Genomic DNA, 14103 nt, shown 5'->3' on the forward strand with positions numbered 1-14103 from the left:
CAAAATGATAAAATGTTTAATTTTATATATACATAAACATGCAGAGAAGAGAGGAAAGAGAGGAGTCCATTTGCTGGATATTACATTTCACTTTTATAAAAAAAATTACATATTCTCAATCTCCAATTCAAATATACTCGAATTCAATTTGCAGTTTCATGTAATAAAACTGATGTCCGAATTTTAAAATGCAAAAAAGAAATCTATCACTCTCTATATACCTCGAGACAAATACGGCAAGAGATGAACAGTGCAGAAAGATCTGTCAGAGAGACAATTAAGGATAAAATTAGAGGTACTGGATGTGACTGAAAAATGTGGGGTTGGGATTAGCAAGTGCAAACAGTGAAGAGATGCAAATGTGTGGACAGTGAACTAATTGAAGAATCAGGACTATAGTGTATCTAGTAACAGTGTAGCAATGAATAGTGATAGGTATAAGTGGAACTGGAAGGAAGACCGAAAAGAAAATATGAAAACTACAACTTAGAAGTAGTAAATAATAAATATTAAATATTAGGTAATGAAGAATGGTACTAGGGAAAATATTTGCGATGGATGAAGTAGGATATAGTGAAAAGTGTAACTTGTAGGGTTAATTGGAATAGGGAAACTAAAAGGTAGCTGCGAAGTATCGGAATGAATAGTGGCAAAGATAGAATGATAAAGTGGAACTGACAAGAAAGTGTGAATCGTAATTAGAGAAATTTTATAACTTGAGTAGAAATTATAATGTTAGAAAGAAAAAAAATGAATATGGAGAAAACAGTGTGATGGAAAAAGTAGGATAGAGTTAATAATTGAAGAAGGATAGAAAGAGGTATAGTCAGTATTATAGATGACATTTAGAAGAGGTGAATATTAAGATTAATGCATAAATAGCGAGTAATCAAAGGAGTGTAAGATAAATATTAGGGAAATAGTAGTTTTAACATACCTTCGGAATAGCAATAAAATAGTAGGAAAATGTAAATATAGAGTTATGGTATGACCTAAATACAGGAATGTGAAGGCACACCATAATGGATACTGATGTTGACAATAAATACATCATATCATATATCATATCATATCATATCATATCATATATCATATCATATATCATATCATATCATATCATATCATATCATATCATATATCATATCATATCATATCATATATCATATCATATCATATATCATATCATAAACCTCTTGAATTATAAAGCAAGTAATTTTTAAACTTAAGGAACCATTAAAAAAATTACATCTCTGATCAATATTTAATTTACTGAACAATCTCCCAGAGATACGGCAGATTATGACAATGGAAAATTACTGTTTACTTCCAATTACTATTTTAATTTCAAATGACATTCTTTATTGAAATACCTTCAAATTATATTTCAAAGAAAGGAGGAAACCTTTGCCATACAAACCTGCAAATGTGGCCATGAAGCTTCTAATGTAGGATCATCCTCTTCTGGATCAAAATCTGGATTTTCACTGGGCGGCAGCGTCCGGAACAGATTTGCTGAGATCTAAGACACATATTGCTTATTATTAGCAAATTTTAATAATTAATTCTATAAAGAATTAATACAAGTCACTGAATCTGAATAAAATTTAAACACGAAGTTTCCTGCTGTAAAGTTGTCTTTTTGGTGTCTATGAAGAAGAAAAGCAGCAATGACAGTATTGTGTAGACATTCCCTTTACATTTTAATGAAGTCTATGAGCCTTTGAGTAGTAAATCTAATGTTGAACTTGATTGGCCACATGCAAATGGTTTATTTAACTAAAATAATGAGTCCGGTTATTCTGATTTGTAAAAATTACAACAACCCTAAAATTCAGATTTTTAAAGGGAAATAGTTTTTAGAATAGATCTATTTTCATGAACATATTTTATTTCCATCAATTAATCTTAATAATTTTGGTGCATTCCTAATAACATTGTCATGTCCAAATCCTTTGGTTCTCCAGTACACAACTCTTGTATACTTCGGGACAAGCCTTAATGTCCTCGCCCCATTCTACTGCCTGAAGGCAGGTTTGACACATACCAAACGTCAGATTTTACAGAGTTGCCACGTCTTTTGCTAAATACATTATATTTGGATGGTGCATAAGTTCATAGCATTTTTCATAAGTTTATTAAAAACATCAGATACACATACGAAAGAAGTTAATCATTAACAATATATTCTCCTTCACTATTTACAACAGTCTGTCAACGCTAGAGTAGTTTTTCGATTCCATGGCTGTAGAAATCGCGCAATTTTGAGTCAAAAAGTCATCAAGCCACGTTCAGAGCGCATTTTCATCTGGAAAAGAAGTTCCTTGAAGGTTGTTCGATAAAGAGTGGAAAAGGTGAAAAATTTGAGGATGCAAGATAAGGTGAATAAGGTGTGCGGAATGACTTTCCAACTCAGCTTCTGGATAGTGTTTCGTGTCAGATTAGCAGAGTGCAGACGGCCATTATTGTGGAGTAGCATCACTTCACGCAGTCTTGTTGGTCATTTTTCTTGGATTGCGTGTGCAAGACGTCTCAGTTGGTGGCAATAAATGTCGGCAGTGATAGTTACACCTCGGGGAAGCAATTCGTAGTACAGCACACCCTCACAATTCCACTAGATGCATCACATTATCTTGTGGGTGGGCGCTGGCATTAGTACGGGAAGTTGCTTTTCTGTTTGGACTCAACCAGTCCTTTCTTTTCCTTATGTTAGCATAAAGTCACAATTTCTCGTCACCACTAACGATATTGGATAGGAATGTTATGTTGTTCACGAGCCAATCGATGATGAGCAAGTGAAGATATACATATGGCTACCCACTGATTTTTTAGATTTTTGCTTAGAGCATGTGGTACCCACACACCTGATTTTTAACCTTGTCCATTGAATGCAAATGTTGCACAATGATATAATGGTCACAGTTCATCACATTTTCCAGTTCTCGGGTACACTGACGTGGATCATTGTGGATTAATGTGTTTAAATGGTCTTCATCAAACCTCGAAGGTCTTCTCTTACATGAAGTGTCCTTAAAACGAGAAAACCATTTTCTTGCCATGCTCTCTTCCATAGCATTGTTGCCATACACGGCGACTCAAAAAGAAGAATATGCATGAAATGTTCCACTTTCTCCATTTGACACTCCATTTTCTAGCGTCCATGGCTTCACTCACTATCTGCAGAAATAAAAACTTCAATATGTAAACTCAAGCACAACAATTTAACTTCAAATAAAAAATAACTTAACTTCAAAAAAACCCATAAGAACCAGAGTACCAACACGTGAAACAAAAACACTACAAACTTAAGCACCAACCTAATAACATGTGATGAACCATTCTATTGTTATGACCATGTTACTTACGAATTAAAATTTATTACAGGCAAAATAAGAAAGTAATGTAAAGATTAAGAAAACAAACAAACTAACACAAATTGTTTATAGCAAAAGAATGGAAACATGAAAAATAAATTTGCAGGATAATACAGAAACAGGTAAGTACAATTAAAAAAAATTATGGCATTTTCAATATACTGCACAATCTAAGCCTCATCTGGTCATATGGTGAACAACTGTCCATTTGTACATAGATCATACTTTCGGTACCAAACACAGACTGAATGTTTCTATACAAAAAATTATTCGAGTCCCCTGCCTGAAAGCAGCTTTACCATCTGCCAAACATCAGATTTTGAAGGGTTGTCGAGTCTTTTGCTAAATACATTATTAATACGTTATGAACCCTTCAATTGTTATGACTATGTTATTTAGAAATTAAAATTTATTAGAGAAAAAAATGAGAAAATTAAATAATTGATCTTAAACATAAACTGTTTACAGCAAAAGAATAGAAGCATAGTTCAGTCTTTTCCCGCATTACTTAAATCAAAGTTCTCTGAAATAGGTGATACACCGTTTTGATAACACTCATAGATTGTTCTGCACAAGAGGTCAAGAGGAAAGTAGTTGCCTCAGTCAAAAGTCTTCTTCTTGTATTCTTTAGTCAGAGTCTGGTGGTTATCGAGATTGATGGATGAAATTTTCTTTACCGTGATAATTTCTACACCTGTCACATCCTCAGTTAATTGATTATTTTAAGCTCTTATTTATTAAGACGTTCCCTTTATCAACTATGGAACACAGAAAATGTTTCCTCCCCCCCATCATCTTCACAGTCTGTGTGTGTAATTTTGCTCCTTTTCCAATAAAAGTTCCTTTATCTTTATGGGGGTCTTCTGAGACAAAAGACCAGGGTTTAAATCATCTTTTGTAGGAATTCTTTAAGGCAAAAGGCCAAGATTTCAATTTTGCTCTTAATTTCTTGACTCGCAAATTTCCGTATCACTTAACCACGGTCAAAAAACTAAAGACATTGTTCAGTCCATCACTGCACTGCACATTACGTACACTGACAAAACCGACAGAAACAGAAATTTGTCTTTTGGTTACAATGTTAGATACTTGTCAACAATGCATTTTTCCTGGTTGCTACTGTTCCTTTAAAACTCATATCTGCCTAGTGTTGCGTTTTCGCAACAGTCTGCATTAGCTATTTTTCTGCAAAATGCAAAGGAACGAATTACAAAATTAACTTTTATTTAATTGCTGTGTATACTAGAAGAATCAAAGGAGCCTGCAGCACAATAATTAGCTTCCATTTCAATTTCATGTGGCGGTGGAAAAATTATGAAAATATTCAACAACAAAAAAAGTCTTGGGCATAAATGGGTTAAGTAAATGGCTGGAAGGGGGAGGCTTCTTTGCCATTTCTAGGAAATAAGACCATCAAGGCTTGTCTTGAACTATAACTGGTAAAACTCAGTGCCAGATTAGCACCATTAGCACAGGTAGTATATGCTATGGGCCCCATGTTTTCGAGGGCCCTCAATAGAAGATAAAAATTAAATACATAAATTTAAAGTAACAAAAATATATGTTTGTAAACTGTCTGGTGAAAATGCTATCCCAGCTGATTCTGACAATTTGGCAATGCTGTTGTTTATATGTCGATAGAAGGACATGCTGAATTGTACAATACTACCGTTTTGTGGGTTCTGTGTTTGTGTTGACTCCTTGCTGTGTTGTGTGCAGGCATTGTGTCCTCTTGGTTTGCAAACTTCAAGGTGAGGAACATAAAAGTTTGGCTTAAACTGTGAGGTTCAATCTAAATATCTCAATTGAAGTGAATGTCATCAGCAAGCATTAAACAGATGATTTTCAGAACACTATTCCTAGTTGGTTGTTGTTTTTCATATGCGCTCACAGTCACAACAATCACTAATCTTTCAGTGGCAGCTTGTGCCAGATAAATTAGGTGAAGGCCAACAGAATTCTAGGTAATTTTCTGGAATCGATGGATGGCCATGACGTCATTGACAACGCTGCTATACGGTGGCCACATTGGATTAATGTAATATATTCACAATTTTCTTAAATTTCATGAAACTCACAGCATATAATACATACAAATTTACAACATTTTCGGAGGTTACGCCCTCTTAACACCGAAGAATTCACTGTTCCAACAAAACTTCCACACAATATATACCACAAGTCCACATGATATAAAAAAGACAAAACCTAACACAACATTTTACGCAATTGTCTTTAAATGTTCAGAAATTGTGTATAAATACAACTAAAAATCCAATTTGGGCTTTTTTCATAGTGCTAATAATGACCATATATTTTTAAAAAATGACAAATGCTGGTATGATGTGACTGCATACTCAGCCTTGGAATTTCCCAGGTCACTTAATGGAAATTGGAAGAGAGTTGGAGTTTGAAAACCATCAAAATCTTACCTTCATTTATGCTCTGGACATAATGTCCGTCCCCTTTTAATAAAAGAAGGCAATTTCATTTTCCGTTGTTTTGATGCTATCCATCATAATGGAAACGTTTCTGAGAACAAAAGGCAACCCTTTGACTGTGGAGGATTAGAAATAACATTAGAGTAAAGTGCCTAAGAACAGTATGTCAACCCTTTGATGGTGGAGTGAGGCAAGGTCGTCATGCATTGCCTGGATTTACAGTACAGTTCATTGTCTAGGAATCACTAATACTACCTTTGTCTTTTGACTAAAGAAGTAAAACTTAGAATGTTGTTCTCAACACATTCTTTCAATTTTATACAAGAAGGTCCGACTTCAAATAAGAATTTTTCAGGATACACAGTTCACTATAACCAAAGCGAGGGTTCACTATAAACGGAAATATTAATGTACTTTTTAATGTATGCAGTCAGGACCAACAATTTAGGTTCACTATAGCTGAATGTTCACTATAACCGAGTTCACTGTATTTAATTTCTTTACACAATATTTTTATGTTTTCTTATTTAGTTGCAAAATATTACAGTTTGCCACCCTGGTCCAATGTTCGTATGAGAGAGTGATTTTGTTTTTTGAGAAGAGAGAAACCAGATAAATGGCTCTTCAACAGACCTTTATAATACCCTTGCAGAAACGGTTGGTAATTCATAGTAAGCAAGTCGTTGTCATGGCAATCGTGTTTGCTTACTGAAGGTGAAAAGGAAAGTCTCCTTCGGACCTTCAGCATCCACATCCCTCACTACCTCATCTGCTAGCCATGTGGCCTGACTATTGAGGGGTTCTTCTGAAGTATTCCAGAAGGAGGTTAACTGAGTGGATTAAGCCGAACAAGACAGATTAAAAAGTAGAAGGAGGTTAACTGAGTGGATTAAGCCGAACATGACAGATTAAAAAGTAGAAAAAAATATGATTTAGTGAAGAATGCATTTTATTTTAATTTATTGATAAAATATAATTGTTTTATTAAAGCACGAAAAAAGGGGGTGAAGATGTCCCTCACCTACTTTACTTTAATAGTCGCCATTGGTTTTTGTTGATAACCTATTTAGTTTTTGTAAATAAACACTTTTGATAATATGGTCTTTGCTTGTAGTTTGGAAAATTATAGGCATATTACTTTATTTCTTGAAATTCAATGCAGTGGAGAATGCTCATTTTCAAAACTGAAAAGGATTAAGAATGAACTAAGGAGCACCATAGGTCAAGACAGATTCAACAATCTCACTCTAATGAGCACCGAACATGAACTTCTGTGTGAAATAGATATTTCCAGTATCATCATAGTCCTAATCTAGAAAACTTAACTTTTAAATTATAGTTTACTTTTGGCATTTTGCATTGATACTGCATGTAAAAAGTAACAATTTTGGTTTTAGAGCCTAATTTTATTAGCCTATATGTTTACTATATTCGCATAATGTAAAAATCAATCAGTGTCTTCATATGATGTGTATGATATAATATAATTTTTTTGTATAAAATATTATCTTGTAATGAAAAAATAAATTACTTCTAAAATATCTATCTATACTAAATAAATTTTACAAGAGAAAGAGTTCATCTAAAGGGCTGGACTCGGGAAGGATACCCAAAACGCTCACTGCATTTCCGCGCTGAATTGCAATATTTAAACACTGGTGCAAATAAGTAATGCAACGACGATCACCAGTAATGGAGATCAAAATTTGGCCGATTTGAGATACCAAAACTTTAGTGTCATAACTCCAAGGACCGAAGGTCTCCACAGCAAAGGGGACAAAGATATAATTGTCTAAAAGATGAGCATACTTATTATTGACTTTTTTTTTCACGGCTAATTCAGCAGCAGATGCTGCGTGTCTGGAGGTATTCGGCAAGTGAGATGGAGCTAGAGTGTCAAAGCAAGTGGAGTCCCAAATTAAAGATTTTCCTCTAGACCATGGAATTAAGGTGAGACCATCGAGCCATTTACCATCCGCACGACTAATACCTGGTGGTTTCAAAAGAGACAGGATGCCACAAGAAATCCGAGATCTTTTAATGATATCAATGAGTGATGTATGTCTGGGAATGCGACCCTTGCTCCTCGCACAGCTGAGTGCATGATGACCATAAATATCAGCAATTCCTCCGCAAATACATTGGTGTGGCTGGCAGAGTTTACACCCAAGGCGTAAAGCCATTGCAATTTTAAAGGATGTACTATCTATTAGGGTGCCGATGTGAGGAGAAGGTAATGCGTGTAACCAAGCTCCAGACTCACTCTCTCTTGAAGAGTTAGGAGACGTGTAATGTCTTGTTCGGATTTGAAAGAAGAAAGGAGTTTATCTAAAATTTTTTGGGAAAAGATAACGTCCCACTGCTTTTGAAATTCAGGATGGGCAGGAGGATGAGTGGTTTGTGAGGAAGTATATCAACTAGTCAGAGCATCACGCACATGACAGATTTCAGTTGCATCACTGTATAAAGTAAAGAGCGATTTGATGCAACGGAAAACTCTAAAGGCAGAAGAAAGAACAGCAGGTAAACAAATGTCAGAAAGTTTCCGAATGCCCACACCACCAAATTTAATTGGGAGAGAGGCTTGAGTCCAACTAGTATCGGTAAAACATATATTTAGGATTATTTCCAAATTGGATTGAAAAAGAGCATCGGCTAATGCGAAGGAGAGGGAAGATATATTTTTATACTGACCACTCAATTTTTCATGCATGATTCTCTTACAACAATGTGATATTTTTATTAGATAACAAATGTGAATCCAAACCAGAAAAAAACTTTCTTTTCACTACTTTATTCATCACACATAGGTAATTATTATATCAAAACCATGCCAGCAAACAGCAAATTAAAATAATGAATTTTATAAATTTGGGGCCTCTATACACGAGGTTCATCCAGGAAATAAGTCCCAATGGCTGATAAAGAAAACAAAAACATTAATAAGAAATATTTATTGCACTATTTACAGAGATTCATTGGCTACTTCTCAACATAATCACCATTGTTATAGAGGCATTTATCGTATCATGCACCAATGTTCGTATGCCCATGTCAAGGAATCTAACGCCAACGTCTGGAGCCATGAAGTCACTGCCATTTGTACCTCAGTGTCATTGTAGAAACGTTTTCCTGCCAGAAAGTGTTTCATGAGCCGGAAGAGATGAAAGTCACTTGGCACGAGGTTGGGGGCTGTAGGGTGGATGGTCAACGATCTCCCATCCAAACTGAAACAACAGATCCCATGTGGCGTTGGCTGTATGGGGCCGTGCATTGTCGTGCAAAAGAATAATGCCTCTTATCTGCATTCCATGTCTCTTGTTCTGGATCATCCTCCTCAGATTTTGTAATGTCTGACAATACCACTCAGCATTAACGGTCTCCCCTCACGGTAAAAACTCGCACATGAAGACACCACGTCGATCCCAGAAAACAGTGCATATGATTTTTTTTTGACAGAGATTGTCTGCTTGAATTTGGTCCTCACAGGTGAACCACTAAGCTGCCAATGCATGGATTGTTGTTTTGTTTCTGGTGTGGCAGCGACACCCATGTTTCATTCCCAGTGACAACATTGTCGAGAAACTCGTCACCTTTCTCTGCATATCGCTGGAGAAATGTCAATGCTGCAGCCAGATGTTTCGTTTTGTGTCCATCTGTACGCTGCTTTGGCACCAATCTTGCACACATTTTCCGAAAACACAGCCACCGGGAGACGATTTCGTGCAGCAGTGAAGGAGACATCTGTGGAATTGGCCAGAGAGTTCCAAAATTGTGAAGCACCGGTTCTGCAAAACTGCTTGCCGCACACTTTCCACCAGTTCTGGCATCATCAGGGACAGTCGGCCACTACAGTCTTTGTAGTGCACTTTGGTTCGGCCTTCAGTGAATTGCCTGCACCATCGTCTAACCATACTGTCGCATCCATACACATTGCACAATTGGCGGTGAACGTCTGCTGGTGATTGCTCCTGAGCATGCAGAAATCGGATAACTGCACAAATCTCGCAGTTGGCGGGAAACATATCAGTGCAGCCATTTTTTCCCAGCGCTGTGCAATAACTACTGCCATCATAAGACTGAAACTGTACTGCATTATTCTCACTGCTACGCATGCGCAGTCCCATTCAACTAGTCATGCCATCTCTGGACGCGAATGGAACTTACTTCCTGGATGAATCTCGTAATATTATGCTACAGGCCCCACACTAGCTTAATTTGGCACTGGAAAAAACCTAATCAGTTCAGCAGTGTTCAATAGATCATGCAAATGAAGGTTAATTGTATTCGTGCTCACCATTAAGAAAACCCGATACTCTATGTACTGTATTGGACTTTATTTTCCGACAGAACTTCTCTGTTCTCTTTCAAAAATAATTACAGCAATTTCATTTAATCTGTTAGCAGTTAAATGATTGTTGTAGATGAGAGAGAAAGCAATGGTGGATTATTCTGAAGCTGCAGTTTGGACTTAGGAAAGTATAAAGACTCACACCATTGGGGATATTTCGTCTTTAGACGAACATAAGGGCAGTGGCGCAGCGTCAATGTAAGCTAAAAAGCTCAGCTTCCCCAATTAATAACTCCATAAACCTGCAGTTTATGAACAAGATTATTGATTTATTTTAATACAATTTATATTTACGCCTTAAATGTTGTGATGCAGCAGTAAACATGAAGTCTGCACACACCAGCTTCCAATCCCCTCCACAGACTCGTTTGTTTCACGCATTCTTCTGTGTAACCCACCCCGCAGATTTTTCATCCCTTTCTAACTAAACTACCCTGGTCGTAAGGCTCACAAGAAGCTAGCTTTGGCATTGAAAAGAATTTTTTAGCTTCCAAGTTATCCCTTTCGTGAGTTGTGTTCAGTCGAAGTGTTAGTGTGCACTGTGGCTGATATAATAAATAATGAGTGAAATAACAGTTCCTAACACTAAGTTATGTAGTCAAAAATAATCTTCTGATAAAGATTTTAACGTTGATTGACGTAATTTTACTAATGTATCTACTGACCGTTAATATTGTGATTTCCCTAAATATGACAGGGAGTGAGCTAATTTTAAATTGTACATTATTAATAAATTTGTTATTAATAAATTAGCTTATCAGTCTCATCATGCCTTTTAAATTTGTACTGTAAGTGCCTATTTCTTAGAGATATGTGTACACCATTAAATCATATTTCACTACCATTTGAGGTGATGCCTTATTGGTGTTACTTACGAGGTTCCAACCAATCTTCGGACTGCTGACTTGACATCGACTACTATTTATTTTAAGACTATATTTTTGCAGTACGTTTTCTCATACATGAAAGAAAACTTGAGTTAGCTTCCCCTGCTCAAAATTTCATGCTATGCCACTGCATAAAGGCAAGAAGAGTATGTTTCTGAATGAGATCAAAGATAATTAAATCAGTCACGTCGATTTAGCTATTTGTAGTGACCCAATGAGTAGGATACTCTTTTCACATTTTGTTCACCTGAAGACGAAGTTAGATCCAATCTTCAAAACATCGACTTATCTTTTCTGCATCAGCAACTGAAGAAGTTCAAGCTATATCTTTTCAGCTAAATTAAGACGTATTTTTCAATGTGACATAAAGTACGACTGGTACATTTTTTTTAATCGACATAACATAAATTCACATTGTATATTGTTTCAAAATCTAAAAAACACCAGCTTCGAAAAGGTCAAGAAATGGAACTGTTCAATCTTTGAAACACATGTGGTGTTTACATAGCTAGTGAAGACAAACATGATGCAGCAGAGCCTACTGACCTTGAAGACTGGCACAACTGACTCTTCAGGCCACTGACACTTCATGCTGTCCAAACAATATAACCAATGTTATACTATTGGAATTCTTAAGGAAACAGAACATGTTGTTCGAAGATTAAGTGCACATAATTGTGTTCTATGGGTGCTTTGTATTCTCATTATGACTCTCATAGACAGACCTATAAAGGTACCTTGCTATAATAATATCAATGTAAATATTTAATCACAATCACCATCATTTTTTGTCTCAAAATGTTTAGGTTAATGCAAGTAACTCCAATTTTGACAAAAGATGAACTACTGTACTAATTTAAACGTGTTCAAAAGTAAGTACCAAACCACTAAAATTATTTTGCATTCTTGAATTTGTACAAAGAAATTCCTAATTCAGATGTAATTATACAGGATGAACCGCAGGTAATGTCATTAATTTCAAGGGGTTATTCTTTTATGTTATGGGGATGAAATTATATAATAAGCTTCCTAGAAAATATTATAAGTTACCAATAACTAGCTTTAAAACTAGATTTCATAACTAGTATTAATTAATCCTTTTTGCTCTGTTGATGAGTTTTTAAACATGTTTCGTGTTTTAATTGTTTTTGATTAAATTTTACTGTTTCAATTACATGTGTGTTTTGAAATGTATTATATGTTTTTCAATGTACGAGGGTCACTCCAAAAGTAATGCACAACATTTTATTTTTAATTTATTTTTACACTCTACACCTTTGCAATTTATGGAGGTCATAGATACAGCCTTTCCGCTTGTATTCAAATCTAATTTAAGTCGTTCCCGTGAGTGGCGTCATGATAGCACTCCTTCACGATGGCTGCTGTACCTGATATTAGTCAGAAGCAACGTGCTGTTATAGAGTTCCTGTGCTATGAGAACGATACAGTGGGAAACATTCACAAGAGGTTGAAAAAGGTGTATGGCGATGCAGCTATCGATCACAATATGGTTAGTCGGTGGGCAAGCAGATTATCTGGTGAAAGAGGGCATGTTAATATTCGGGATACTTCTCGCAGCAGCAGACTCTGCACTGCAGTAAGTCCTGACAATTTTTTTCTTGGTTATTTAACGACGCTGTATCAACTACGAGGTTATTTGGTGTCGATGGGATTGGTGATGGAGAGATGAGGGCGAGAATTCGCCATAGATTACCTGACATTTGCCTTACAGTTGGGGAAAATCTCGGAAAAAATCCAACCAGGTAATCAGTCGAAGCGGGAATCGAACCCGCGCCCGAGCGCAACTTCGGGTCTGCAGGCAAGCACCTTAGCCAACCGAGCTACGCTGGTGCCAAGTCCTGACAATGTGCAGCGCGTTAACAAAATGGTTGTGGCTGACAAATGCATAACAGTGAAAAAATTGTCACTCCAAGTTGGAATAGGAGAAGCAAGTGTGTGCAGAATATTGAAACAGTTGGGGTTAAAAAAGGTTTGTGACAGGTGGGTTCCAAGGATGTTGACAGAAGCCTACAAAGAAACCAGAAAAACAGTGTGCAGCGAACTTTTGAACCAGTATGAGAATGGTGGAGATGACTTTCTTGCAAGAATTGTGACAGGAGATGAAACATGGCTCCACCTCTTTGAACCAGAGACAAAGAGGCAGACAATGGAGTGACATCATGCAAATTCACCAAAGAAAAAGAAATTCAAAACTGCGCCTTCAGCAGGAAAAGTTATGGCTACTGTGCTTTTCGATTCAGAAGGATTCTTGCTTGTGGATATCATGCCACACGGAGCCACCATTCATTATGACGCATATGTGGCAACATTCAAGAAACTTCAAGCTCGACTGAGTCGTGTTCGACCACATCAGGAGAAGCAGGATGCTCTGCTATTGTACGACAACGCATGGCCACATGTCAGTCACAAGACCAAAGACGAGATCAGAAAACTTGGATGGACGACACTGAATCATCCGCCTTACAGTCCTGATCTGGCACCATGCGATTACCATCTCTTTGGTAAACTGAAGGAATCCCTTCGCAGAACAAGGTTTGAAGATGACAACTCCCTCGTGTACACTGCTAAAGAGTGGCACAGATGTATTGGTCCAGACTTTTACCATAAAGGTATACAGGCCCTCGTATCAAGGTGGCGTAAGGCAGTTGAAAGGGACAGGGATTATGTGGAAAAGCGACATTTTGTTCCTAAAGGATGTATGTACATTTTGTGAAAATAGCAAAGCTGTAGGATAAAAATGTAATTTTTAAATAAATGTTGTGCATTACTTTTGGAGTGACCCTCGTATCTGTGACAAAGCCTATTACTGTACATCTAATGCCCTAATAAATAGAATTATTGAATTTTAAGACATTTCAAACAAAAACGTTTAATACAATTTTGCTCGTTTTTGCTTCCTTTTGGAGATAAAAATTATTTTATATGAAACATTTCATAGTGCGTTTTGAGAAAGCCATTGATTTAATTTCAAATATTCTGAGTCAGTTTAAGAGAGCATTGCACTATGATGATCAATTAAATCAATTGCTTTC

The 14103-nt window shown here is 36.4% G+C and overlaps 1 protein-coding gene across 1 annotated transcript in view; it reads right to left on the reverse strand.

Annotated features, from left to right (window-relative positions):
• The window catches only part of wdb (serine/threonine-protein phosphatase regulatory subunit widerborst), a 331308-nt gene that overhangs the window by 71161 nt on the left and 246044 nt on the right, over positions 1-14103 (reverse strand). The window contains exon 3 of the mRNA XM_069815633.1: positions 1418-1519. Within this exon, the coding sequence (XP_069671734.1) occupies positions 1418-1519 (102 nt within the window). The remainder of the gene's footprint in view (positions 1-1417; positions 1520-14103) is intronic.

Source organism: Periplaneta americana, chromosome 17 (assembly GCF_040183065.1).
Source record: "Periplaneta americana isolate PAMFEO1 chromosome 17, P.americana_PAMFEO1_priV1, whole genome shotgun sequence".
Taxonomy (NCBI): Eukaryota; Metazoa; Arthropoda; class Insecta; order Blattodea; family Blattidae; genus Periplaneta; species Periplaneta americana.